This window comes from Somniosus microcephalus, chromosome 19, assembly GCF_052327205.1.
Source record: "Somniosus microcephalus isolate GS21.2 chromosome 19, FLI_Smic_1.0, whole genome shotgun sequence".
Lineage (NCBI taxonomy): Eukaryota > Metazoa > Chordata > Chondrichthyes > Squaliformes > Somniosidae > Somniosus > Somniosus microcephalus.
The window spans coordinates 68,264,892-68,290,989 of record NC_141005.1 but is presented as its reverse complement, the minus strand read 5'-3'; the positions used below and the strand labels follow the sequence as shown (position 1 = coordinate 68,290,989).

The following is a 26,098-nucleotide window of genomic DNA, read 5'->3' as shown; positions in this document are numbered from 1 at the left end:
TACTTCAAATACATTATCATTCCATTTGTTAGTAAAATAGCTGGATTTCCTGCAAAAGGTAACCCTGAAATTAAGAGAAACGGAACTGTGCAAATGCAGAGGTTGGTCAGTAACTGCGAAAGAAAGACAGGTTTAATATTTCAGGTGATATCCTTCAGAATTAGTGAAGGGTTACACACTCAGTGATGGCCTGCTTGTCTTTTCTTCAGATGTTGATCGATCTGTTAAATATTTCCAGTGTTTCCTGGTTATTTAACAGGTCGATCAGCATCTGAAGAAAAGACAGGCCATCCTGGCGTGTCTCTTCAAACAATCAGATTGAAGAATCCTCTCAGACACGTGGTCTAAATCAGGAAGTACAAATTAGAATATTTAATTCATTGTGAAATCATGTACAGAAAGAAAAATAGAGGGAAAGTAAGATTGGATTAAGTGAGAGAAGAAAAGGTTTTTAAAATTAAATTTTTATTTAAAAAAAATCTCCAACAATAATTAAATTCTGAAGGAATGAGACGCCACACTTGTAAAATTAAATTCAGTGCCAGAGAGGTGGTTTGGCAGTAATTAAAACTTGCCATGCAGTTAAAAATTCACTTACACATGAATGCACCAGCCCTAACTCTTTCTGGCGTGTTTAGTGGGTAAGTACAGCAACTTCACGACCTTACATGGATTTCAATGTCCAATCTATCGGCGAGGTAATGGCGTAGCGCAGCTTGTGGCGAAGCAGGACAAATCGGACAGCATCTTCCAGATTTGCGCATTTAATTGTGCATGTGCAGACTCGGAAGTTGCTGTCCAATTTACTCCATAATAACGGTGAGCGTTAATAGCCTCACCGTTATTCCCATCACAAAATCCGGGCCAATATTATCACGGTCTGGATTGCAGCCTAGGTCTTGGGAGAGTAAGCTAATTGTGCTGCCCTCACACTTACCTTTTTAATGTGAGACCATGCATGTGCAGATTGAATGTGCCATTTTGGCCATTACATGTGTGCAGAGTGGTGATGTCAGAAGGTCCATCATGAACATCGTGACCTAGCCACCAAAGCAAGCAGCACAATTTCTGGCCTTAGGAAGGTGGGTGGTGGTCAAGAGTACAAAATGGGTCTCCCTGGCTGACGGTCTATATTTTTTAAAACATTTCTAGAGTATATTTTAGTGGGGCTGCGCGCGAGCTGCAAAGACCAACATATAAGCAGCTTAAGTTTCAAGCTGTAAACCTCGTACACTTTAACCATTCAGTGCCCAGCAGTACTGACACAGTATTTGACTTGTCAGCTGCATGTTCTAGCTTGCCAGCAGTTTATACCTGTGTATTTTGTCTATGAATGATAGGACGGTAATGAAGTCACTAGGCATATTTAGTCTATTGATACCTGTGCGTTTTCATTTTGATGCTTAAACCAGTGCAGTTTTTAATGTGTTAGCATCCATGTTGCTCTTAATTCATTGCTTCAAATTGCTCGCACTGCTATTGCCACCGGTTACAGGTTGGTAATCACCAGTACTTCGGCCGAATGTAAAATGCTCCCTCCCGATGGAACTCCACTTCAGGCCAAAATCCATAATTGTGCTGCTGGGTGTTTGTTGCAGTCCAGCTGAGACAGTACAAGAACTCCACACATTGTGCTTTCCTGAAATGATGTGTGGTAACTCCTAGAGAGCAGGGTTAAGCCTTACACTGAAAGATGTTCTGCCTCAGGGTGGGTGCATGTATTTCTTTCTTCTGCTATGACTGGGCTATTGCCCAGAAGATTTGAATGAATTCAGCTGTTCGAGTTTTATTTGCGAACCTGCAAGATGCACACCCAGAAATGAATATTAATTGGCCCAGTGACAACCTAGGCAGTCTGCCTTCCCTGCAAGATGAGCTTGCTCATCTACCTCCCTCTTGTCATCGTCCTATTTCTAACCGATGAGAATGTAACACAATGACCTCAGTTGACTTCTTGTCTGGTTTAGGATGATTTTTCTCCCCCCCCCCCCCCCCCCCCCCCCCTAATTTTAGTATGTACCACTGTGGATGGTTTTTGTCCCACTTTTCACCCCTCCTCACCCAGGGCTACTCACTGGTTGGGCCGCAATTCCACAGGTGTTGTTATCCATATGGTATCTTGTCCAAGTGGCCATTTTTCATGAATTAAGAGCTGAGGTGCAAACGTGCGTCATGTATGTCCCGCAAGCACCCGCAATCAGCTGACAGAGCACCTAGAAAGAACACTCCGATTGTTTGTATGTGCAGTTTGAAGTATGCAAATTAATGAACATTGACTAAGACCATGTGTACAGCCCCCGAGGTGCCATGGTCTGCACTTAATCAACCCTCAGACCAGAGGCCTGGGCATTCCTGGCCTAGATGATGAATGTCAGCAGTGTTTGGTCATTCAGGGCATTGCAAGTAAGCATGATCCAGACGTACACGTGCACACATTCTGTCGTATAGTGTTATTGTAAATACTTCATGCACATTTTTACAGCCCAGGTGAGGGTTGTGAAGCAGCTCCTCAGAAACCATTCTCATTTATCAGCTATGATTTGTGGAGCTGATCTTCCAATGTTAAATTGACTTGGAAGGTCCAGCTAAGATACGGTATGTCAAGCACAATCTAGTTGATGTACAATAGATCTAGTTTTGTGTGAATGACGATTTACTTTTCCCCATTATCATACTGTGATTCTGGGTACAGAAGTGAGCTGAGCTGAGGTGCAGGCTGTCTGTCTCGCCTTTAGACTTTAGAGGAACCAAAGTATCAATTGGACGTGGCCACGCTTGAGGAGTGCTACTTTAAATCAGACGGCCTTGTATTCAAAGGTTTTCTGAGGCCGCTTGCTGCTTCAGTGGCTGCAGCTAAACTGATCAGTTTAACATTTGCAATAGATTCTGTAGAGTTCAAGCTTCATGCTGAGTTGCCATTTTCCCAATGAGTGTCCCGCATCCAGACACCGTGGTTTTAAAAAAAACTTTTGGCCTGCTTGACACATCTGGCAGCACCTTTGCTTCGAAGTTAAGGTTATGGATTCAAGTCCCATACCTGGGTTTGGTCTCAAAATCTTAAACTGACACTCCAGTGCAGTGCAAAGGTGCTGTCCATCAGGTGAGATGTTAAACTGTGGTCCTGTGTGCATGATCAGGTAGTTCAGGTGAATCAAAAGAATCCCATGGCCCGATTCCAAGACCAGTGCGTTCTGGTGTCCTGGCCAACTCCCTCAGCTAAGGCTACCAAAAGAACCCAGATTCATTGGTCATTCATCTTTTTGCTATTTGTGGAATCTTGGGCCAAAAATGACTCAATTATTTCCCAGCCTAGTAGTTACTGCACATCAAAGTAATTCATTGTATGCAACTGCCTTAAGTTACTTCTGAGACTTGATGAGCTGTTATATAATACTGTATATGGAGTGATTAGGGCAATGTAATGTCTAACTCTTTTCCTTTCCCCCTCACCTCTTATCTACTCTACAGCATTGCCACTAGAACATAACTCACTTCTCTCCTTCCTCACCCTATTCCTTTACTATGAGTAAACAACTATGTTCATCTGCCTCCTCTTGTCCTCCCCCCCCCCCCCCCCCCCCCCCCCAGATGAGATCCTTTGTGTAGTTTATTGGTGTATTGGGCACCCAGTGGTGAACATTTAATCTGTCACTCAACTGCTACATCCTTTGCCCTGATGAGGTTTTTAAAAGATTTATCCATCATTATCTCTGTTCTTCGTAAGATTATGTGGTGTTTTTTTTTTTTTAAAAGTCTCTTTTTTCCATGTCTATTTTATCCCTGTATATTGTGCAGGTTTACTGCTGAATGTTGCTAGTCCCTAAAGGGTGCTTGCTTTTCGGTGAACTTGTGTTCCACTCCAGTGAAACGTTGTGTGTGTTTTTACAGCTCCGCCCATGACAACGTGAATAAAGTTCGTGTGGCCATCAAAAAGATCAGCCCTTTCGAGCACCAGACATACTGCCAGCGGACCCTGCGTGAGATTAAAATCCTGCTGCGCTTCAAACATGAGAATATCATCGGCATCAATGATATCATCCGAGCCCCCACCATTGACCAGATGAAAGATGTGTATCCTAGTTGTACAGTATTTTTTTTATATATCTAAGACTCGTTGCCGCACAGGGTTAGCGCACTGCCCTTTTAATCTCTGGAGCGCAGTTTTGAATCCAGCCCAGACTAATGGGGTGAAAGTTTCTTCTATGTGCTGCCTGTAAGGGTCCTACATGAAAGGAAATGAGCAGTATCAACTCAATTCCTGGTGAATGTGGGCCCAAAGTGCATAAGTATGTATAGTTTAGCAGCAATTTTTCAATCTTGCTCAAAGTCTACAAGGTTGGCAGGTGTGGGGTTTTGGAGAAATTCCCACTTGTGCAGTGAGGACGCTCTTCTGACATTGCTATCAAGGCATCCTGTTAGGGCAGAATAGATGGAGCTTTACTCAGCATCTGCCTTCTGCTATACCTGATCCCAGAATGTAATCATTCTGGGAAAACTTCCCTCCCCTTGACTGCATAAGTTCTCCCCAAAATATGAACAAGAATCGTGAACGCTCAAGTCGTCTGTCTGTAAATCACTGCAATATCTGAAAGCAAATGCTGGTACCATTGTGTCCATCTGTTTGGAGACTGGTGCAGTGCTGACCACTCTGCTCACTGGGTGTCATTCAGTAGTTAGTAATATATCGCTACACCCTCCTGACCAAACCGGAGTGTGGAGTTGATTTGTGACCCACTCAGAGGAAACACCTCTGAGGAATGTTTTTCATTCTGTGTTGGTGTTAATACCATAGATCTGGAATGTGATTTAAAAGCTAGCTTGCTGGAAGTAGATGGGGAGAGATTTCCGTTTGACAGGCCTGTTTTACAAAGTCACATTGCAAAGATAAATAGAATGTTACTGGAGCTGCAAGTTTCTTGAGTTAAATCCTGAATTTTGCTGCTGAACCCCTCGGTTTCATTTTTCTTCAGGTTGCATACGTCTTACACGGTATTCCATGTTGAGAATGTTGGTGTGGCTTCCTTGACTTTGTTCCCAGGTACATTGTGCAGGACCTGATGGAAACAGACCTGTATAAACTGCTGAAGACTCAGCATCTTAGCAATGATCACATCTGTTACTTCCTGTATCAGATCCTGCGAGGGTTAAAGTACATCCACTCTGCCAATGTCCTTCACCGGGATCTCAAACCATCCAACCTACTGCTTAATACCACCTGTGACCTGAAGGTTAGTATCATTACATTCCCCTTTTTTATTAAAAATTGCACTGGAGTTGACAGAAACTAGTGAACAAATGTTTGTGTACCAGCGGCTGCTCTGAAGGCACTGCAAATCCCATCTGATTGTCCCCTCAGACTTGACAGGGAGTGTGATTAACGCGTGGCTGGAGAAATGGTGCAGGAGGGAGGGCTTCAGATTCCTGGGGCAGGAGGGACCTTTTTTTAAATGTATTCATTCACAGCATAATGGGCATCGCTGGCAAGACCAACATTTAATGCCCATCCCTAATTGCTCTGGCGAAGGTGGTGGTGGCCGCCACCTTGAACTGCTGCAGTTCGTGTGGTGAAGGTACTCCCATAGTGGTGTTAGGGAGGGAGTTCCAGGATTTTGACCCAATATATTTCCAAGTCTGGATGGTGTGAGACTTGGAGGGGAACATAGAGGTGGTGGTACAAGATAGACATGCTGCACTAGATGCCCAGTTTGGGTAGATGCCTAGACCACTTTGCTCCTGATCTCATTACAGCCTTGGTCCAAACATGGTCAAAGGAGCTGAATTCCAGAGGTGAGGTGAGAGTGGCTGCCCTTGACATCAAGGCAGCATTTGACCGAGTGTGGCATCAAGGAGCCCTAGTAAAACTGAAGTCAATGGGAATCGGGGAAAACTCTCCACTGGCTGGAGTCATACCTAGCACAAAGGAAGATGGTTGTGGTGGTTGAAGGTCAATCATCACAGCCCCAGGACATCGCTGCAGGAGTTCCTCAGGGCAGTGTCCTAGGTCCATCCGTCTTCAGCTGCTTCATCAATGACCTTCCCCCCCCCCCCCCCCAACATAAAGTCAGAAATGGGGATGTTCGCTGATGACTGCAGTGTTCAGCGCCATTCACAACTCCTCAGATAATGAAGCAGTCCATGCCCACATGCAACAAGACCTGGACGACGTTCAGGCTTGAGTTGATAAGTGGCAGGTAACATTCACGCCACAGAAGTGCCAGGCAATCACTATTTCCAACAAGCGAGAGTCTAACCACCTCCCCGTGACATTCAGTGGTATTACCATCGCCAAATTCCCCACCATTAACATCCTGGGGGGTCACTATTGACCAGAAACTTAACTGGAACAACCACATAAACACACTGGCAACAAGAGCAGGTCAGAGGCTGGGTATTCTGCAGCGAGCGTCTCACCTCCTGACTCCCCAAAGCCTTTCCACCATCTACAAGGCACAAGTCAGGAGTGTGATGGAATACTCTCCACTTGCCTGGATGAGTGCAGCTGCAACACCACTCAAGGAGCTCGACACAATCCAGGACAAAGCAGCCCGCTTGATTGGTACCCCATCCATCACCTTAAACATTCACTCCCTCCACCACCGGCGTACTGTGGCTGCAGTGTGCACCATCTACAAGATGCACTGCAGCAACTCGCCAAGGCTTCTTCGGCAGCACCTCCCAAACCCGCGACCTCTTCCACCTAGAAGGACAAGGGTAGCAGGCACATGGGAACACCACCACCTCCAAGTTCCCCTCCAAGTCACACATCACCCTGATTTAGAAGTATATCGCCAATCCTTCATCGTTGCTGGGTCAAAATCCTGGAACTCCCTCCCTAACAGCATTGTGGAGTACCTTCACCACACGGACTGCAGCTGTTCAAGAAGGCGGCTCAATACCACCTTCTCAAGGGCAACTAGTTATGGGCAATAAATGCTAGCCTTGCCAGCGATGCCCACATCCCATATATGAGTTTTTAAGTGCTGGGGCTAGTGCCCTCGCAGGGAGGATAACTAGTGCTGTGAGGAAGGGTTAAAACTAATTTGGTGGGTTGGGGGCAGGCACCAGGATGAAGCATGAGAGAGGAGATGCAAGGTGCACAGAGGATGGGGAGAGACAAAGCGTAGAATAAAGAGTAGTTCAGAAATAGAAGGGATCAGACGGAGTAATATGATGCAGACTAAGATGGTCTTAGACAGCATGTGCATAAATGTACAGAGCGTGGTAAATGACGTTGGTGAGCTGTAGCCACATAGGATTATATGGTAATAAGAGACCTGGCTCAAACAAGGAGGAATGGGCACTTATTCTTGGCTATAATGTGTTCAGGAAAGATAGAGGGAAAAAAAGGGAAGGAAGGGAGGTGGCAGTATTGATCAAAGAGACTGTTACAGCACTAGAAAGGGATGACGCACTTGAGGGTTCAAAGACAAAATTATTTGGTTAGAATTAAGGAAAAATAGTAGAGCTATTATGCTGCTGGGTGTATATTGTAGGCCACCATCTAACTAGTAGGGAGGAGATAGTGGAGCAAATTGTAGAAAGAACAACAAACTTGAGTAGTGATAATGGGGGACTTCAATTCTCCTAATGACTGGGGAAAGTATAACAGTATAAAGGGCAAAGATGGGTAGGAATTCCTGAAATGTGTACAAGAGAACTTTATTGATCGGTGTTTCCAGCCCAACGATGAAGGAAGCCGTTCTGGGGAATGAAGTTGGACAAGTGGAGCATGTTTCGGTGGGGGAGCATTTGGGAAACTATGATCACAATATAATTAAGTTTAGAGTAGCTATGGAAAAGGACAAGGAACAATCAAATGTGAAAATACTCAACTAGAGGGAGGCTAATTTCAGTAAGTTGAAAAGGGATCGGGCTCAGGTGGATTGAAATCAAAGATTGGTGGGTAAAACAGTAAATGAGCAATGGGAGACCTTGAAAGAAGAGCATTCAAAGCTCGAGCTTAATGAATGACTAAAGATATAGAGATTAAAATCAAACAGAAAAAGAAGGCTTATGATTAATGTCGGGTTCATAATTCAATAGCGAACCAAGCTGAATAGAGTCATACAGCACAGAAAGAGGCCCTTCGGCCCATCGTGTCCGCGCCGGCCATCAAGCCCTGTCTATTCTAATCCCATTTTCCAGCACTTGGTCCGTAGCCTTGTATGCTATGGCGTTTCAAGTGCTCATCTAAATGCTTCTTGAATGTTGAGGGTTCCTGCCTCTACCACCCTTTCAGGCAGTGAGTTCCAGATTCCAACCACCCTCTGGGTAAAAAAGTTTTTCCTCAAATCCCCTCTAAACCTCCTGGCCCTTACCTTGAAACTATGCCCCTGGTTATTGACCCCTCTACTAAGGGGAAAAGTTCCTTTCTATCCACCCTATCTATGCCCCTCATAATTTTGTACACCTCAGTCAGGTCCCCCCCTCAGCCTTCTCTGCTCCAAGGAAAACAACCCCAGCCTGTCCAGCCTCTCTCCATAGCTGAAGCGCTCCAGCCCAGGTAACATCCTGGTGAATCTCCTCTGTACCCTCTCCAATGCAATCACATCCTTCCTATAGTGTGGCGACCAGAACTGCACACAGTATTCCAGCTGTGCCCTAACTAGTGTTCGGTACAGCTCCATCATAACCCTGCTCTTGCCTTCATTAGCCGAGGCATAGAATATAAGTATCCCATATGCCTTTTTAACCACCTTATCTATTGTCCTGCTGCCTTTAGGGATCTGTACAAGAAGTACAGGGGAGAACTGAAAAAGAAAGAGGCAAAGAGAGTATCTAAGAATTGATTAGCAGGAATCATAAAAGGGAACCCAAAAGTAGTTTATAAACACATAAATAGTAAAAAGGTTAGGGACCAAAAAAGAGATCATCTTGTGGCGGCAGAGAGTGTGGCTGAGGTGCTGATTGAACACTTTGCATCTGTCTTTACTAAAGAAGAGGATTCTGCCAATGTCCCAGTAAAGGAGGGGGTAGCAGAGAAATTGGATAGTATGAAAATAGATGAGGAGGAGGTACTTAAAAGGTTGGCAGCGCTCAAAGTAGAAACGCCACCCAATCCAGATGAGATGCATCCTGGTTTACTGAGGAAAGTAAGGTTAGTAATTGCGGTGGCTCTGGCCACAATCTTCCAATCCTCCTTCGATATTTTTTCAAAAATTTGTTTATGCGATGTGGGCGTCGCTGGCAAGGCCAGCATTTATTACTCCTCCCTAATTGCCCTCGAAGGTGGTGGTGAGCTGCCACCTTGAACCGCTGCAGTCTGTGTAGTGAAGGTACTCCCACAGTGCTGTTAGGTAGGGAGTTCCAAGATTTTGACCCAGCGACGATGAAGGATCGGCGCTATACTTCCAAGTCCGGATGGTGTGTGACTTGGAGGGGAACTTGGAGGTGGTGGTGTTCCCATGCGCCTGCTGCCCTTGTCCTTCTAGGTGGAAGAGGTCGCGGGTTTGGGAGGTGCTGCTGAAGAAGCCTTGGTGAGTTGCTGCAGTGCATCGTGTAGATGGTACTCACTGCAGCCACGGTGGAGGGAGTGTATCTTTTAGGTGGTGGATGGGGTGCCAATCAAGCGGGCTGCTTTGTCCTGGATGGTGCCAGATGACTGGAGGATTGCGAATGTTACAGCCCTGTTCAAAAAATGGGAGAGGTGTAAACCACAGGCCAGTTAGCCTAACGTCAGTGGCGGGGAAATTTTTAGAGACGTTAATCTGGGACAAAATTAATTGGCACTTGGTAAAATATGGGTTAATAAATGAAAACCAGCATGGATTTGATCAAGGCAAATTGTGTTTGACTAACTTGATTGAGTTCTTTGATAAAGTAACAAAAGGTTTGATGAGGATCATGCGGTTGATTGGTAAATGGACTTTCAAAAGGCCTTTGATGAAGTACTACATACTCCCTTGGGCGTCAGTTTTGCTAACAAGTTTATTAACAGGGCAGTGGCAAAATGGATATGAAATTGGCTAAGGGACAGAAAGCAGAGTCGTGCTGACCGTTTTTTCAGACTGGAGGGAAGTGTGCCGTGGTGTCCCCCAGGGGTCTGCTCTTTTAATGAGCTGGAATTGGGTATACAGGGCATAATTTTAAAGTTTGCAGGTGACACGAAACTCCAATGTATTAAGCAGTGAGGATAGTAACCGACATCAGGCGGACATGGACAGATGATAGATAAAATATAACACTGAAATGACTCATTTTGGTACGAAGAATGAGAGGGGCAATATAAACGAAATGGTACAATTTTAAAGCGGGTGCAAGAACAATTCTTTGCAGGTGGCAGGACAAGATGAGAAGGCTGTTAAAAAGGCAGACGGGATCCTTGGTTTTATAAATAGAGGCAGAGAGTACGAAAGCAAGGAAGTTGTGCTACACCTTTAAAACACTGGTTAGGCCCCAGCTGGAGTATTGTGGCCAATTCTGGGCACCACACTTGAGGAAGGATGTCAAGGCCTTAGAGGGTGCAGAAGAGATTTACTAGAATGGTACCAGGGATTAAAGATTTCAGTTATGTGGAGCGAGTAGAGAAAGTGGGATTGTTCTTTCTAGAGCAGAGAAAGTTAAGGGGAGATTTGATAGAGGTGTTAAATCATGAACGGATTTGATAGAATAAATAAAGAGAAACTGTTTCCAGTGGCAGAAGGGTCGGTAACTAGAGCGCGCAGGATATAAGGTGATTGGCAAAAAAACCCAGAGGTGATATGTGGAAGAAAGGATTTATGCCATGTGAGGTGCTATGATGTGGAATGCACTGCCTGAAAGGGTGTTGGACCAGATTCAATAATAACTTTCAAAAGCGAAATAGATAAATACTTGAAGTGGAAACATTTGCAGGGCTGTGGGGGGAAAAAGCAGGGGAGTGGGACTAATTGGATAGCTCTTTCAAAGAGCCAGAGCAGGCACGGCTGGCTAAATGGCCTCCTGCGCTGCATCATTCTATGATTGTGACTGCAGGGCACTAAAGCATGTAATCTGAGATGTGTGAATGCCATGTTGAAGTTGATGCAAAATCTCATTTTGAAGTAGTAACTGAGCTAAATGTGCCTGAGGGTATAATTAGGGCTTCTGGTTTCTTGCCATTTCTAGTGTTTATTTTTGGCCAATTTTGATCCATTTTAACCAAATCATTTTCAGTTCTCTCAAGTCCAGAATGAGCAGTAATTAGTTTTGAAATTATATGGCTGAAAAGCTCACCTGTTGGCCTGTCAGATTGAGACTAATTCACATCTTAACTCAAGCAAATTATTATTGGTATTGGGGTTTTAACCTAACCTCTCAGTATAATTAACTCATCTTACAACTCTGACCTGTGGGAATTGTTAATTTAGCTTGGCCACAAGAGTGGTACAATTAAATAAACAAGTTAATATGCAAAAATTAATTTCTTAAAATTGAAGTGACACTTAATTAGATACTATGAGGAATTATCTAATTTATTCTCGGATTAAACAGGATTTATCTCAATAAACTGGTTTCATACCCAATTAACCTTCCACATTAAAAGCGTGCCTTCATCTTTTTTCAGATTGTCAAATGGTAAGCTTGGCAGATGTGCAATTTCAAAGGATTGAGAGCTGAGCAGCAGGATTGTACAGTATTTAAGTAGATAATCCTTGTGCCTGGACTAATGTAGCATTTATAAATGGAAATCCAAGGTTGTTTTTTCCTGCGATGTTCGGAATGTACTTTCAGCTCTGGCAGTCCTCACTGAGCACGCAGGATTCTAAGTACATGGTTAATGAAATTCAAATGTTATCTCGCCCTGTATCATTCAGTGAATTTCTGAGACAGACCCAGTCACGAATAGTTTAAATGCATTGCCAACAAATCTGAATAACCAAATGCTTAATGAAAATGTTTAATCTCCGATGGCGCCAGCAGTTGAGGTTGGATAGACTGGAATGTTTGAGATGTTTCTAACTGTTCCTTTTTCTGATCTGCCTGTGGTCTCTGCAGTGCAGTGCTGTCTCCTAGCTTTTATAGCTCTGCTGAAAGGGAACAGCCGGTAGCGGGAATATGTTTCGGTATTTATTTCTAGTTAGAAACCACCTCAACATTATCCAGCCAGGAGTCAGTGAAACAATTTCTTCGCTTTTCTTTTGGTTTCTCTCTTTTTAAGTAATTATTTTATTTTTCAATAAAATGCAGTAAAATTTTAAACAGCTGGAAGATCATAACATTATCCCAGGGTTCAGAGGTTATTTCCTGATACCTGAATTGGATTACATCCTCTCAAACTTTTTAAGAACTTTTAAAGGTACTTGTTTAATGAACTAGCAGGACAATACAACTAACTGCAAGGGATATCCACATCACTGAATGACGCCCTCAGCAAGAGGATTGCATTTTTTTTTAACTTGAAGGCTTTTTTTGGTATGATGTATAATTTTTGTAATAGGTATTTTTAATGGATTTTGAATTTATCTGCAGTAAGCAAGCAGTTATGAAATTGGGACAGCAGTGTTGCTCCGAATTCGCTAGATGTTCGAAAGATCGAACAAATAGATTCGCAATTTTCCTTTTAGGGTTCAAATGTAAGTTTGGTCTGAACAAACGCAGGCAACAGATTTTGCGTACAAAGATTTATCTTTAATAAATGCTTAACAAACACCGTTCGCAGTTTAAAGTACAATCCCAAAATATAAGACTCACAACTTATATTGATATTACTGTGATTTGGTCCGAGGTGATCAATCTCTGCCCAAACCTCTACGTAGGGTTTTGTCCCCAGGTCCCTGCTGTCGAGTGTTGCGCCTAGGTCTCTTGCTCCCAGATTCTCGCTCCCAGGTTGTCACTCTCTATCTGGGGTTTTCCCTCTTGGTTTATACTATCCTATAATATGTCCCATCTCTTTGGTTACACATTTGTTACTGTCCCTGCACCCTGATGATTAGTTTACCCTATTCCGCATCCTGTCTCATCTCCTTGATTAGTTTATGTCTTACTTCATCCATTTTCTCTAATTGACCCATTGCTTGTTAACTGGCATCTGTAGTGACCTCACTCGTGTCTGACGAGGTTACCTATGAGCCCTCTGTTTAGAACATACCTGAACCTCTGCATTATTTATCCATTATCCCTTACACATGGTGACTCCTTCATTTTATTTCAGTTTTCTTACTTAGCTTCCATTTCCACAGCAGCACTATCTAGTATGTTCCTGCTTACCTGTCTAATGTCACAATCAATGCTATCACATGATTTGATCATATGATCTCTGGTACTTTAATGTCACCCAGTGGCAGACTGCAGCGGTATCCAGCAGTTGCGACTGCTACATAATACAGGAAACTTTTTTTTTATCCGGCACGGACGGGACCGACGTGGTGCCGGTTCATCAAAAATTCCGGATAACCGAAAGCTATAGTAAAAGATACGGAGCTGAGAGCTCCGTATAAAGCAACAAACCCTGTTGCTTAGCAACAGGTTCAGAACAATGGCCACAAGTTCCAAGCATCTCTGTAGCTTAGCAACAGCTGCAGCCACACCCTTGCACAGCAACAAATGGAGGAAGGCAAGTGATGAGTTACCTGAACCTACTCCTGAATTTTGCCAGTTAACCGAGATTTCCGGTTATTTAGGTGCCGGTAAATCGGAAGTTTCCTGTACTGTTACTGGCTTGGGTAGAGAAGTTTTCTAGCCCCAAGGCTGTCATTGGAGTCCAACTGTCATGTCGGAGGTGAGGTTGCCTGCTCTTTACCGGACTTGCCTTAATTCATTGATTGAAAATCCCATTTCTCCCTTTCCAACTCTTCCCTGCCTCAGTCAATTAACAAAATACAAGCATGCCTCCAGGTTTACAATTGTACTGCTGCTACGTTGCTCTGTCCCATATGGGGCTTGAAAGGATAGATGCTGAGACGCTGTTTCCCCTGGCTGGAGAGTCTAGAGCTAGGGGTCATAGTCTTAGGATAAGGGGATCGGGCATTTAGGATGAGATGAGAAATTTCTTTACTCGGGGTTGTGAATCTTTGGCATTCTCTACCCCAGAGGACTGTGGATGCTCAGTCGCTGAGTATATTCAAGACTGAAATCGATGGACACTAAGGGAATCGAGGGATATGGGGATAGGGCAGGGAAAGTGGAGTTGAGGAAAAAGATCAGTCACTATCTTATTGAATGGCGGAGCAGGCGTGAGAGGCTGTATGGCCTACTCCTGCTATTTCTTGTGCTCTTGTGTATAATCCAATCAGAGCAAGTGTCCCAAAATGTTTGAGGCAGGGATTCAAACTTGTGACCTTTTAGTGTGCAACTTGCTTTCTATAAAATCAGATCCTTTCTGTGACAAGAATAAAGCATTTTGTGTATGGTGGATTATTTTAACCCATTTTCTTAGGTCATGGTATGCTTGAGCTAAAACTGATCACCGCTAGCTTTATTTTCAAGCTGCGGAGAATAAACATTATGGTCCCGAGTGCTCAAGGTATTGATATGCAACTGCTGTTGAACAAAGGGGAGTTTAGTATGCTAATGCTGGAGTGCAGAGTCATTAATTCATTCTTTCCCTGTAGTGTCTCGCAAATTGTTAATTTCTCCTCGTTCAAAGTGGGGCAAGCATCCTATGTAATTGACATCCTGTTAACTTTCTAAAGCCATGCATTTAATTGATGGCTATATGAATTGGGGAATACAATTTTAATGTCCTTTGTTCTGGGTTATCAAAGGAATTTAGCATACATCTTGGCTGAATTGCAGTCAGGGAGCAGTTCAGTTTGATGCTTTTAGGGAAGTGAAGCTAATTGGCTCCATGGTAACATTTTACCACGTGTTTCAAGGATCACTTCTATGTTGAGGGTTAGCCCAGGAGAAGCATCTGTTATTTTGACATTGGTAAAGTTTGTCCTTGCTGCAAACTTACTGTTCACTTACCTGTTTAAATTGGTTAGTTTATAACATGAGCCCCAGTCTGGGGTATATTCTTTCATCTCCTGAAGTTGAGGCGGCCATGTGGTGGCACACTATATATTGTGGCTCGAGACTATAGCGGCAAGGATTTTCTTGTTTGACCTTTGAATCTTTGTACATTTATTTGGATTTTGGGCAGGGATAGTCTCTGGTTCATGGGGGATGCAAGGTCCACATATGGATGTGGTTAGTGACACTGAATCCAAGATGATTATCTAGTGTATAACCTCAAATTAACAATTCCTTAAATTGCTAGAATCACCTCTCAATTATAAAATTTAATAATTGATTCAATTCCCTTTGGGACCTGCAGATAACTAAATAGGATCGGGAACCTTTAAGGGCATTTGCTTTGTATAAGTGACCTCCTTTGTTAAAAGAGCAGCCTTGAATGATCAAATGATAACGCATGAGGTATTAGTAATAATCCATACATTTCTTCCTCTTACACACGCAAACATACAAGAATTTTTAAGAATAGGCAAAGACATTAAGCCTGTCTATTTTTCATAGATCAGAGCCACATGTCTTCTCCCCCCCCTCATATCCCTTAATCTTTGTTCCTTGTAAATGCCTAGTTCTACTGTCTGCTTTCCCTTATAACCTGTTCCAGAAGTCTATGACCCTTTGTTAAAGAGAAATTGAAATGGTATTAAAATGCAGTGCTATATATCCTATGCACCATTAAACAGGTAGGGGAAAACAAGAAAATGCTGGAAGTGCAGAGGAGGTCCATTAGCATCTGAAGAGAAAAGACAGGTTACTGCTTTAGTTATAGACTCCAATTCTTCTTTACAGATACTGCAGGGCCTGCCATGTAATTGCAGCATTTTCTGTGTTTACTGTATAATCTTGCAGCAGTCAATGGGATTTGACTCTCCTGGTAGTCCAGTTTGTAAAGGCCATACATGCCATGAGGTCCCAGGTTCAATTCCTAGTCTCTGTCTCATGCTCTTTACTATTCAGTGCCCCCTGCTGAAAAGTGGAAGCCAGGTGCGACCAGGCTTGGCTGTGGTGACCTCCTCTCCCTTCCCTGGTGGTCAGCTACTTGGTTGATCCTCATTGGGCTCGTACAAAGGGACTGGTTACTTGGATGAGGTACCGGAGGATGACTGGCATCACTGGAACTGTACCCCAGTGAAACTTGGTGCCTTCACGGGAGAAGTGGGTGGGTGATGGAATCTAGTCTTGAAATTGGCTGCTATTTGAGGTGTACCATTAATATAGCGCACCAAGGAGTTGAAGGATGCAGGTTTGTCAGTAGCGCATCCTCAAGCCTGAGTATGGCTAATGTAGCGAGCTGGTAAGCGAGTATTGGGTGCTTTCTCACAGGTGGAAAATCAGAAGATGATCCATCATGAATCATTTGATGATGGTCGAGGTCGGAGAATGAGTCGACTGCCTGGCCTCTAAAATAAGGAAGTAATTACTGAAATGCCAAATATAGAGCCTATGTAACTCATCAAAGCCTTACAGCAACTTACATTTATATAGCACCTTTACATCGTAAAACGTCCTAAGGTGTTTCACAGGAGTGTAATCAGGCAAAATTGACAGAGACAAGAGAGGAGACATTAGGACAGGTGGCCTAAAGTTTGGTCAGAGGTAGGTTTTAAGTCTTGAAGGAGGTCAGAGGGGCAGAGGGGTTTCGGGAATAGAATTCCAGAGCTGAGGGTTGAGGGAACTGAAGACACGGCCGCCAGTGGTGGGGCGAAGGAAGCGGGGGGTTGCACATGAGGCCAGAGTTCTCATGAGGAGGTTACAGAGATGGGGAGGGGTGAGGTCCTGGAGATATTTTAACACCAGAATGAGAATTTTATGAAGGGTGGAAGAGCATTTGAATATAGTCTAGTCTGGAGGCGAGAAAGGACATGGATGAGTGTTTCAGCAGCAGGTGAGCTGAAGTAGTGGAGGAGATGTGCAATTATCACGGAAGTGCAAGTAGGCGGTATTTGTGATGGAGGGCATGTGGGGTCGGAAGTTCAGCTTGGGGTCAAATAGGACACTGAGGTTGCAAGCAGTCTGGTTCAGCCTCAGACAGTAGCCAGGAAGAGGTTGGAATTACAGATAATGGTACTAGTTATCTCTGGCCTGTTCTCTAGGAGTTAAGTATTTTACCGCACCTTGTTACTGGCTGCCGCAGTTCCCCTAGCAGTTTGCCGTCCAGGTTTAGAAATGGCAGACCTGCTGACATGCCTGACAGTGGACCAGTGTGGGTGTCGACGATAGTACACGTTTGGGTGTGCCACCAAAATGTAACTCTTTTTTAACAACAAATTTGTGGCAGGACCCCCATAGAAGACCTACTCTGGTTTTTTGTTTTTCCTAAAAGTGCTTAAAGAAAAGGCCTGTTCTTGGTAAGCTCCTGATATCCGAATCCTAATAGAGGTTATTTTAAAATAGTGAGGCTTTTGTAGGACTGTTCCCTGTGTTTGAGATTTCTAAACATGCCTGAGATTTGTTCTGTGACTTGAAGTAGCTCAGTCTGTTGCATTTTGTATTTATCACAGGAAAAAAAACATATTAGCGAACAGACTTTCAGCTATTGCAGCATGCATTTGATGCCAAATTCACACTGGTATTGATGTAAATCCAGTACTAAATTTGTAACACAACACTGATATGGAAATCGGCACCTCTACATAACTGCCTCCCAGACTCGTGGAATGCCTGATGCCAGATTCACATGGTGTTGGCCCCAATGATTATGCTATTGCCAGCATAGTGCCCATAAACTGATGTGCGTCACAATATCACGACTGGCACAGGAACCAGTTTGCTAACCAGCCTGGTCAGTTCGACCCCCCTTGTACTAGTAGATTGTGTGTGTTTTGTGAATTTGGCACTAGAATCAAGGTAAAACAGCATAACTCTACTGTTCTTTCCTTTTCTGGCTGGTACACAGTAAAGCTGAAAATCCACATGATGCTGTGAAAATATAAATGAATTGAAATGTGTAGCGAACGTGAACTGTTTCTCCAGCACTGCATGAAACAGGAAAAATTTCAGGAGTGTTCCGGGAGACTTCATCTCAAACACACGGATTGGACAAATCTAATTTTATTCTTTTTTAATTGTTTATTTTCAAAAAATGTATTCAATTCATATCCATAACCTACTGAAAACAATAAATCAAGTTTATTTTTGGCATCATTGATGCACTAGGCCAGAATTCTGCTGGATGATTCCAATTCAACTAGTGCTGAGCCTGGATTAAACGGTCACTATTGCTGCTGCAGTCAGTAGTAAAATTGCTAGGTTGATATAAATGAGCTTTTCTAATAGGTTGCTGTGGCTGGGTTTAGGATGTCAAATTTCACTGTTTTGTCTATGGCTCAACATTGCCAGATACAGCAGCCAAATCAGTGCAGTCCCCAGGGTGACCATTTAGTGCAATTTTCACTATTTGGGCATCTTCACCGCCACTTACTGTCAGTCTGGGAATAATTTCCCAATCTGAACAAACTGATATCAGCTAACAGACTGAAAACCCCTCTCTGTCTCCTGGGTTTCTTGGCTCCATCTTAACACATTCTATCAAAGACAATTAGTGTTGAAAAATCAACGGTTTTATTGTTGTAGGGCCAGACAGTAGTGCCCTGCATCACGCTGGTCTGCTCATCACCCACCCAGTCAAATGTCTATTATTTAATGGGGGGGAAAGGATGCATCTCATTCTGTGTGTTTTGTGCACATCCCTTGAAACACCCATTGTTTTAAATTTGCAAAGTGAGCTTTTTATCCAATTTGTTTGAGAAAATTAGACCTCTTGTTAATCTAAGACTAAAGGTAATGTGGGTAGGATGTATTACCAGAACAGTGGGTGGGAGTTTTGGGATGCTGTGTGGATTGGTCATAAAGCTTTAATCTGCAACTTTGGCAGTAACAGCACTATGAACTTGCACACCAGGTCTGTGGCTCGGGTGTGGCTGTGGTCCTGTCCACAAATACAGAAAACCTTTTCTTTCGATGTCGGCGCCACTTCAATACATCGAGCAGGAAGTGCTGTGGCTTCCGGATGCAAAAATAACGCTTTGTTTTTCCCTCCCTTACAGATCTGTGACTTTGGACTGGCACGTGTGGCTGACCCAGACCATGATCATACCGGGTTCCTGACAGAATATGTTGCTACCCGTTGGTACCGAGCACCTGAGATTATGCTCAACTCCAAGGTGAGCTCCTGGGCTGTTTGATTTTTAATCCTAATCCAGAGCTGACTTAATGCAAGATTGAAGCTCTGCGAAAACAAAACAAGTGATCTCCTAAAAATCAAGGACCCTCTACCACTCAGTCCCTAAAGTTGGCTGTACTGTCTTTCTGCAGCAACACAACAGCTTCAAACAGTTACTTACATAGAATTGCATAGAAGTTACAGCACAGACGCAGGCCATTCGGCCCAACCAGTCCATGCTGGCATTTGTGCACCACTCGAGCCTCCTCCCATCCTCCCTCATTTAACTCTATCAGCATAACCCTCTATTCCATTCTCCCTCATATGCTTATGTAGCTTCCCCTTAAATGCATCTATACTATTCGCCTCAACCACTCCCTGTGGTAGCAAGTTCCACATTTTCATCACTGGGTAAAGAGGTTTCTTCTGAATTCCCTATTGGATTTCTTGGTGACTTATCTTAAATTGATGGCTTTTTGGGTTTTTTCCCTCCCCCACAAGCGAAAACACTTTGTGTGTCTACTCTTTCAAAACCTTTCATAATTTTACAAACCTCTATTAGGTCACTGCTCAAACTTCCCTTTTCAAGAGAAAAGAGACCCAGTCTGTTCATTCTTTCCTGATTGGTATAACCTCACAGTTCTGGTATTTTCCTTGTAAATCTTTTTTGCACCCTCTCCAGCGCCTCTATATCCTTTTTATAATATGGTGACCAGAACTGTACATAGTACTCCTAAATGTGGTCTTACCAAGGTTCGATACAAGTTTAGCATAACTTCTCTACTTTTCAATTCTATCCCTCTCGAAAGAAACCCATGTGCTTGTTTTTTTTTGAATGGCCTTATTAATCTTTGTTACTTTAATGATTTGTGTATTTGTACTCTCAGATCCCTTTGCTCCTCTACCCTATTTTGATTCTTGTTTTCCAAGTAATATGTGGCCTCCTTACATTTTGGTAAGAAAAATAATACCTCACACCTATGTTGAAATTCATATGCCAATTATATGCCCATTCTGCAAGTTTATTAATGTCTTCTTGTAACATGTTGTAGTCCTCTTCAGTATTGACTATCCCCCCAATTTGGTGTCACCTGCAAATTTATTTTTTTAAAGATTTGATTCCAAAGTCTGAATCATTAACATAAAATATTGATGAAACATCATGCCACATTGCAATATCTGAATGAATAACTGGATCAGATCAGTAACTATCAGAGAGCCATTTCCTCACCCAGTCCTTGCCTAGTTTCACTGTCCACCAAAATATTGTCTCCAAGGTCCTGGTCTGGGAATCTAGATCCTTCCACCCCATCTGAATCAACGTCTTTGGCCATTTGCCCCTAGTCTGCAGCCTCCGCTCTCCTGACTACATTTACTGCTCACCCCCACACCCTACCTCCCCACCCCTCCTCCAGTGCCACTACCACAGATCAGGCTTTCCATTACTAAAACACAACTCATTGGAATTCACCCCAAAACACACTGCCTCGTTGCTCGTCTCCACCCTGTTGTTGGTCTTCCACCTCCCCTTAATCTTTCCCATCTGCACTGTGTCCTCCTGTCCCCATTGTTAAATGGTTTACTATCTGAGGGGAACTATAAAGTGGTTGTATTGATCCTTGTTGCAATCTGGTGGGGTTTTTTTTTAGTAAGGAACTAATCGCAAAATTAAAAGTTAGGAGCTGGTTCATTGATTCTGATGATTGAAGCAAAAAAAAGTGTGGAGAGAACCTTAGCCCCTTCCTCCATTGGTTGTGCCTCATCTACAGGCCCATTCCCCAATCTCATCCAGCTGTCAGTGCTCAGACTATCTCAACTGGAGCAGAGGAGCCAAGAGGAGATTCGTTGAGGATTTTCAGATGGTTAAGGGTTTTGACCAAGAAAATGGGGAAATATTATTTCCAATGGTTTGAGGAGTCATTGAAGAGAGGCCAATAATTTAAAATGATCACCGAGTGAGGGCAAAGGTTCGGATAAATTTCTTTAGAGTTGTTTGGAGCATGGAGTACTTTGCCACAGGGAGAGTTGATGCAAAGACCATTGCATCTTTTAAGGGAAAGTTGGATAAATATTTGAAGGAGACGACAACACTTGGCCAGATTGCAGGGGCTCCCAGAGGCTGCCTACAGTCTGTGGGTCGTAGTTTGGACACTAGAATCACCAAGTCTCTCATCCCTACCAGCTTTGCTTTGATTTTGTCTCAAATATCCAGATCCTATTGAAATGATTTGACAGTTTTTGTCTCAATAGCCACCCCCTCCAACAATCATCTGTGAAGAATTTCCTCAACTCTTTTCCCCCCCACTCCCCGAGTTCCAACCCTGAGCATTGTTTTTTGCGAATTGAACATTTTTGTTCCGATTATTCAAATTAAAATGTTTTTAACCCCCCCCCCCCCCCCCCCGGTCCCAAACCTGGGAAGCAGTATTGAAAATTACAGTACATTGAACTATACGCATGTAATGGCAAGCCAAATGATTTTGGAGTGTTGGATGGCCTCTTAAGTGGGTTTGCCTTCTTTCCTGCTTTGTTCTGGTCCAGTAGTTTATTGGGAGTTGCATCATTTGTCATTTGGTGAAATTTGTCATGTACTTCAAGTCTGTCACTGGTGGGAGCAACTTGAGCTGAAAAATTAAACCCATCACATGTAAACTGCTTTGACCTAAGTGTGTGTTTTTTTTCCTCTCATGGTCTTGATAAAAATGCATGAAATAATCCTGGTGACAACAGTGATGCAGAGGTGGATTCCACCAAAGGGATGACTTGAGGAATTGAAGTGTTCATGATCCGACGGTACTTTCTGCAGTAAGCTCTGAAGCTTGGCTTGGATCACAGAAATTGGGGAAAGGAAACACGATCTGCCAGTGTGAGGAATTGTTTTGTGAAATGCCATGACGTCCCATAGATAATGCATTTTAAAAGCTGCTAATAACAGCAGCTGTGAATCTTGGAAAGCTTGTCGGAATGTTGGTGCCGGCTTGTACCTGAGGCTTGGAGTTAATAGGATATTTATTAGGAGAGGAACCTCTTTCTGCTTTGCCTGGAATTGTTTCTACTGTACAGATACTGAATTATTTGGCTGACTAATCTGTGTCCAACTTTAAACTGGTCACAATGTTCCCTGTGTGCTTGTGATTTTGTCATCAAATGAGAGAGAGAGTAACAACTGTTGCTCATGGCTTATGGGTTTTGATCGTAACACTGAGGTTGTGTTACTAACTCCATTCTCGATGGTCTTTTTGCCCTCCTTTGAACCGTGTTGGGGGAAAACTGTAGAAGGTGGCGATGTCGGTATATCTAGATTACAAGTAATTTGGCCGATCCTATAACGTGAGTCTACAGTAGAAGAGTACGAAAGGGATATTTCAGTCAAACAGGCTATAAATTATATGGAATGTTGCACTAGACGTGCATGTTGTCCTGAGTTGGGTGGGGCCAATGCCTCAAGTATGCACAAGTCAAGGTCAAAACCAAATAGGAGCCTCATTTGTTTTGTAAAATCTGTGTACACTTTTTTTTCAAATTGGGCTTTGTGTTCAGGTCAGTTACTGGGTACCACATTGCAATAGATAACTGGAAACCATCCTCCTCCAATACCTCTTCTCCGTCGTCCAGCTAGTTGGGTCTGCACTCGCCTGGTTCCATTATCTATCCAGTCGTAGCCAGAGAATCGCCTGCAATGGCTTCTCTTCCTGCTCCCACGCCATTTCCTCCGGAGTCCCCCACCCCTATTTCTCCCCTACATGCTGCCCCTCAGCGACATCATCTGAAAACACATCATGTTCTACATGCATGCTGTCGACACCAGCTCTACCTCACCAACATCTCTCGACGACTCCACTGTCTCTAATTTGAGTCAGACTGCTTGTCCGACCTCCAGTGCTGGATGAGCAGTAATTTCCTCCAACTAAATATTGGGAAGACCGAAGCCATTGTTTATTGTCCCTGCCACAAACTCCATTCCCTAGTCACCAACTCCATCCCTGACCATTGCAACTGTCTGAGGCTGAACCAGACTGTTTGCAACTTTGGTATAATTTGACACCGAGCTGAGTTTCCGAGCACACATCCGATTCCTGTCCAAGACAGCCTACTTCCACCTGCATAACATTGCCCGCCTTCGCCCCTGCTGCTTAAACCTTCTGGCTGGTCTCCAGTCTTCCACCCTCTATAAACTTGAGCTCATCCAAAATTCTGCTGCCCGTATCCTAACTCGCACCAAGTCCCGTTCACCCATCACCCCTGTGCTCGTTCACCTACATTGGCTCCCGATCAGGCAACGCCTCAATTTTAAAATTCTCATCCTTGTTTTCAAATCACTCCGTGTCCTCACCCCCCCCCCCCCCCCCTATATCTGTAGCCTCCTCCAGCCCTACAAGCCTTTGAGATCTCTGCGCTCCTCCAATTCAGGCCTCTTGCACATCCCCGAGATAAATCGCTCCGGCGTCGGTGGTCGCGCCTTCAGCTGCCAAGGCCCTAAGCTCTGGAATTCCCTCCCTAAACCCCTCCGCCTCTCTACACGTCTCTCCTACTTTAAGACACTCCTTAAAACCTACCTCTTTGACCAAGCTTTTGCTCATATGTACGAATATCTCCTTCTGTGGCTCGGTGTCATGCTTTGTTTGATAATCGCTCCTGTGAAGCATCTTGGGATGTTTTACTACATTAAAGGCGCTATATAGAAACATAGAAGATAGGAGCAGAAGTAGGCCATTCGGCCCCTCAAGCCTGCTCCGCCATTCAATGCGATCATGGCTGATCATCCAAATTCAGTACCCTGTCCCTGCTTTCTCCCCATACCCCTTGATCCCTTTAGCCTTAAGAAATATATCCAACTCCTTGAATATATTTAATGTATTGGCCTATACTGCCTTCTGTGGTAGAGAATTCCACAGGTTCACCACTCTGGGTGAAGAAATTCCTCCTCATTTCTGTCCTAAATGGCCTACCCCTTATCCTTAGACTGTGACCCCTGGTTCTGGACTCCCCGACCATTGGGAACATCCTTCCTGCATCTAGCCTATCTAGTCCTGTCAGAATTTTATAAGTTTCAATGAGATCCCCTCTCATTCTTCTAAACTCCAGTGAGTACAAGCCCAATCGACCCAATCTCTCCTCATACGTCATTCCTGCCATCCCAGGTATCAGCTTGGTGAATCTTCGCTGAATTCCTTCCATGGCAAGAACATCCTTCCTCATAAGGCGACCAAAACTACACACAATACTCAAGATGTAGTCTCACCAAGCCCTGTACAACTGCAGCAAGACATCCTTGTTCCTGTACTCAAACCCTCTCGCTACGAAGGCCAACATACCATTTGCCTTCTTAACCGCCTGCTGCACCTGCATGCTTACCTTCAGCGACTGGTGCACAAGGACACCCAGGCCTCGTTGCACTGCCCCTTCTCCCAATCTATTGCCATTCAGATAACCTGCCTTCCTGTTTTTGCGACCAAAGTGGATAACCTCACATTTATCCACGTTATATTGCATCTGCCATGCTTTTGCCCAATCATCCAACCTGTCCAAATCATCCTGGAGTTTCTCGGCATCCTCCTCACAGCACACACGCCCACCCAGCTTTGTATCGTCTGCAAATTTGGAGATATTACATCTAGTTCCCTTGTCTAGATCATTAATATATATTGTGAATAGCTGGGGTCCAAGGACCGATCCCTGCGGTACCCCACTAGTCCTTGCCTGCCACTCGGAAAAAGACCCGTTTATTCCAACTCTTTGCTTTCTGTCTGCCAACCAGTTCTCTATCCAAGTCAATACTTTGCCCCCAATCCCATGTGCCTTAACTTTACACGCTAATCTCTTATGTGGGACCTTATCGAAAGCCTTCTGAAAGTCCAAATACACCACATCCACTGGTTCTCCCTTATCTATTTTACCAGTTACATCCTCAAAAAATTCCAGTAGATTAGTCAAGCATAATTTACCTTTTGTAAATCCATGTTGACTTTGTCAGATCCTGTCACTGTTTTCCAAGTGCTCTGCCATTACATCTTTTATAATGGACTCTAGCATTTTCCCCACTACTGATTTCTCTCTACCACCTTTTTTGAATAGTGGGGTAACATTAGCTACCCTCCAATCCATGGGTACTGTTCCAGATTCCATCGAATGTTGGAAGATGATCAGCAATGCATCTACTATTTCTAGGGCCACTTCCTTAATCTACATCCTAGGGTACTTATCAGGCCCTGGGGATTTATTGGCCTTCAATTCCATCAATTTCTCTAACAATACTGATTTCTTTCAGTTCCTCCCTTTCATCAGACCCTATGTTCCCTGACATCTCTGGGAGGTTATTTGTGCCCTCCTTTGTGAAGACAGAACCAAAATATGTATTTCATTGGTCTGCCATTTCTTTGTTCCCCATTATAAATTCCCCTGATTCTGACTGCAAGGGACTTACGCTTGACTTCACCAATCTTTTTCTCTTCACACATATCTTTAAAAACTTTTACAGTCAGTTTTTATGTTCCCTGCAAGCTTACTCTCATATTCTATTTTCTCTTTCTTAATTAATCCCTTTGTTGAATCCTAAACTGCTCCCAATCCTCAGGTTTACTGCTTTTTCTGGCCAATTTATATGTCCTCTCCTTGGATCTTATGCTATCCCTAATTTCCCTTGTTAGCCACGGTTGAGTCACCTTTTTTGTTTTATTTTTGTGCCAAACTGGGATGAACAAATTCTGTAGTTCATCCATGCAGTCTTTGAATGTTTGCCATTGCCTATCCACCGTCAACCCTTTGAGTGCCATTCCCCAATCAATCTTACCCAACTCGCGCCTCAGACCATCGTAGTTTCCTTTTTAAATTCGGGACCCTAGTCTCTGAGTCGACTACTTCATTCTCCATCTTAATGAAGAATTCGATCATATCGCTCCGACCCAAGGGGCCTCGTAAAACAAGATTGCTAATTAATCCTTTCTCGTTACATAATACCCAGTCTAAGATGGCCTGATCTCTGGTTGGTTCCTCGACATATTGGTCCAGGAAACCATCCCGTAA

The 26,098-nt window shown here is 43.7% G+C and overlaps 1 protein-coding gene across 1 annotated transcript in view; it reads left to right on the top strand.

The window, feature by feature from the left end:
* mapk1 (mitogen-activated protein kinase 1) overlaps positions 1-26,098 on the top strand; it is a 112,077-nt gene that overhangs the window by 68,413 nt on the left and 17,566 nt on the right. Inside the window, exons 2-4 of the mRNA XM_085961991.1 lie at positions 3,889-4,071; positions 5,039-5,228; positions 18,960-19,076. Of these exons, the coding sequence (XP_085818117.1) occupies positions 3,889-4,071; positions 5,039-5,228; positions 18,960-19,076 (490 nt within the window). The remainder of the gene's footprint in view (positions 1-3,888; positions 4,072-5,038; positions 5,229-18,959; positions 19,077-26,098) is intronic.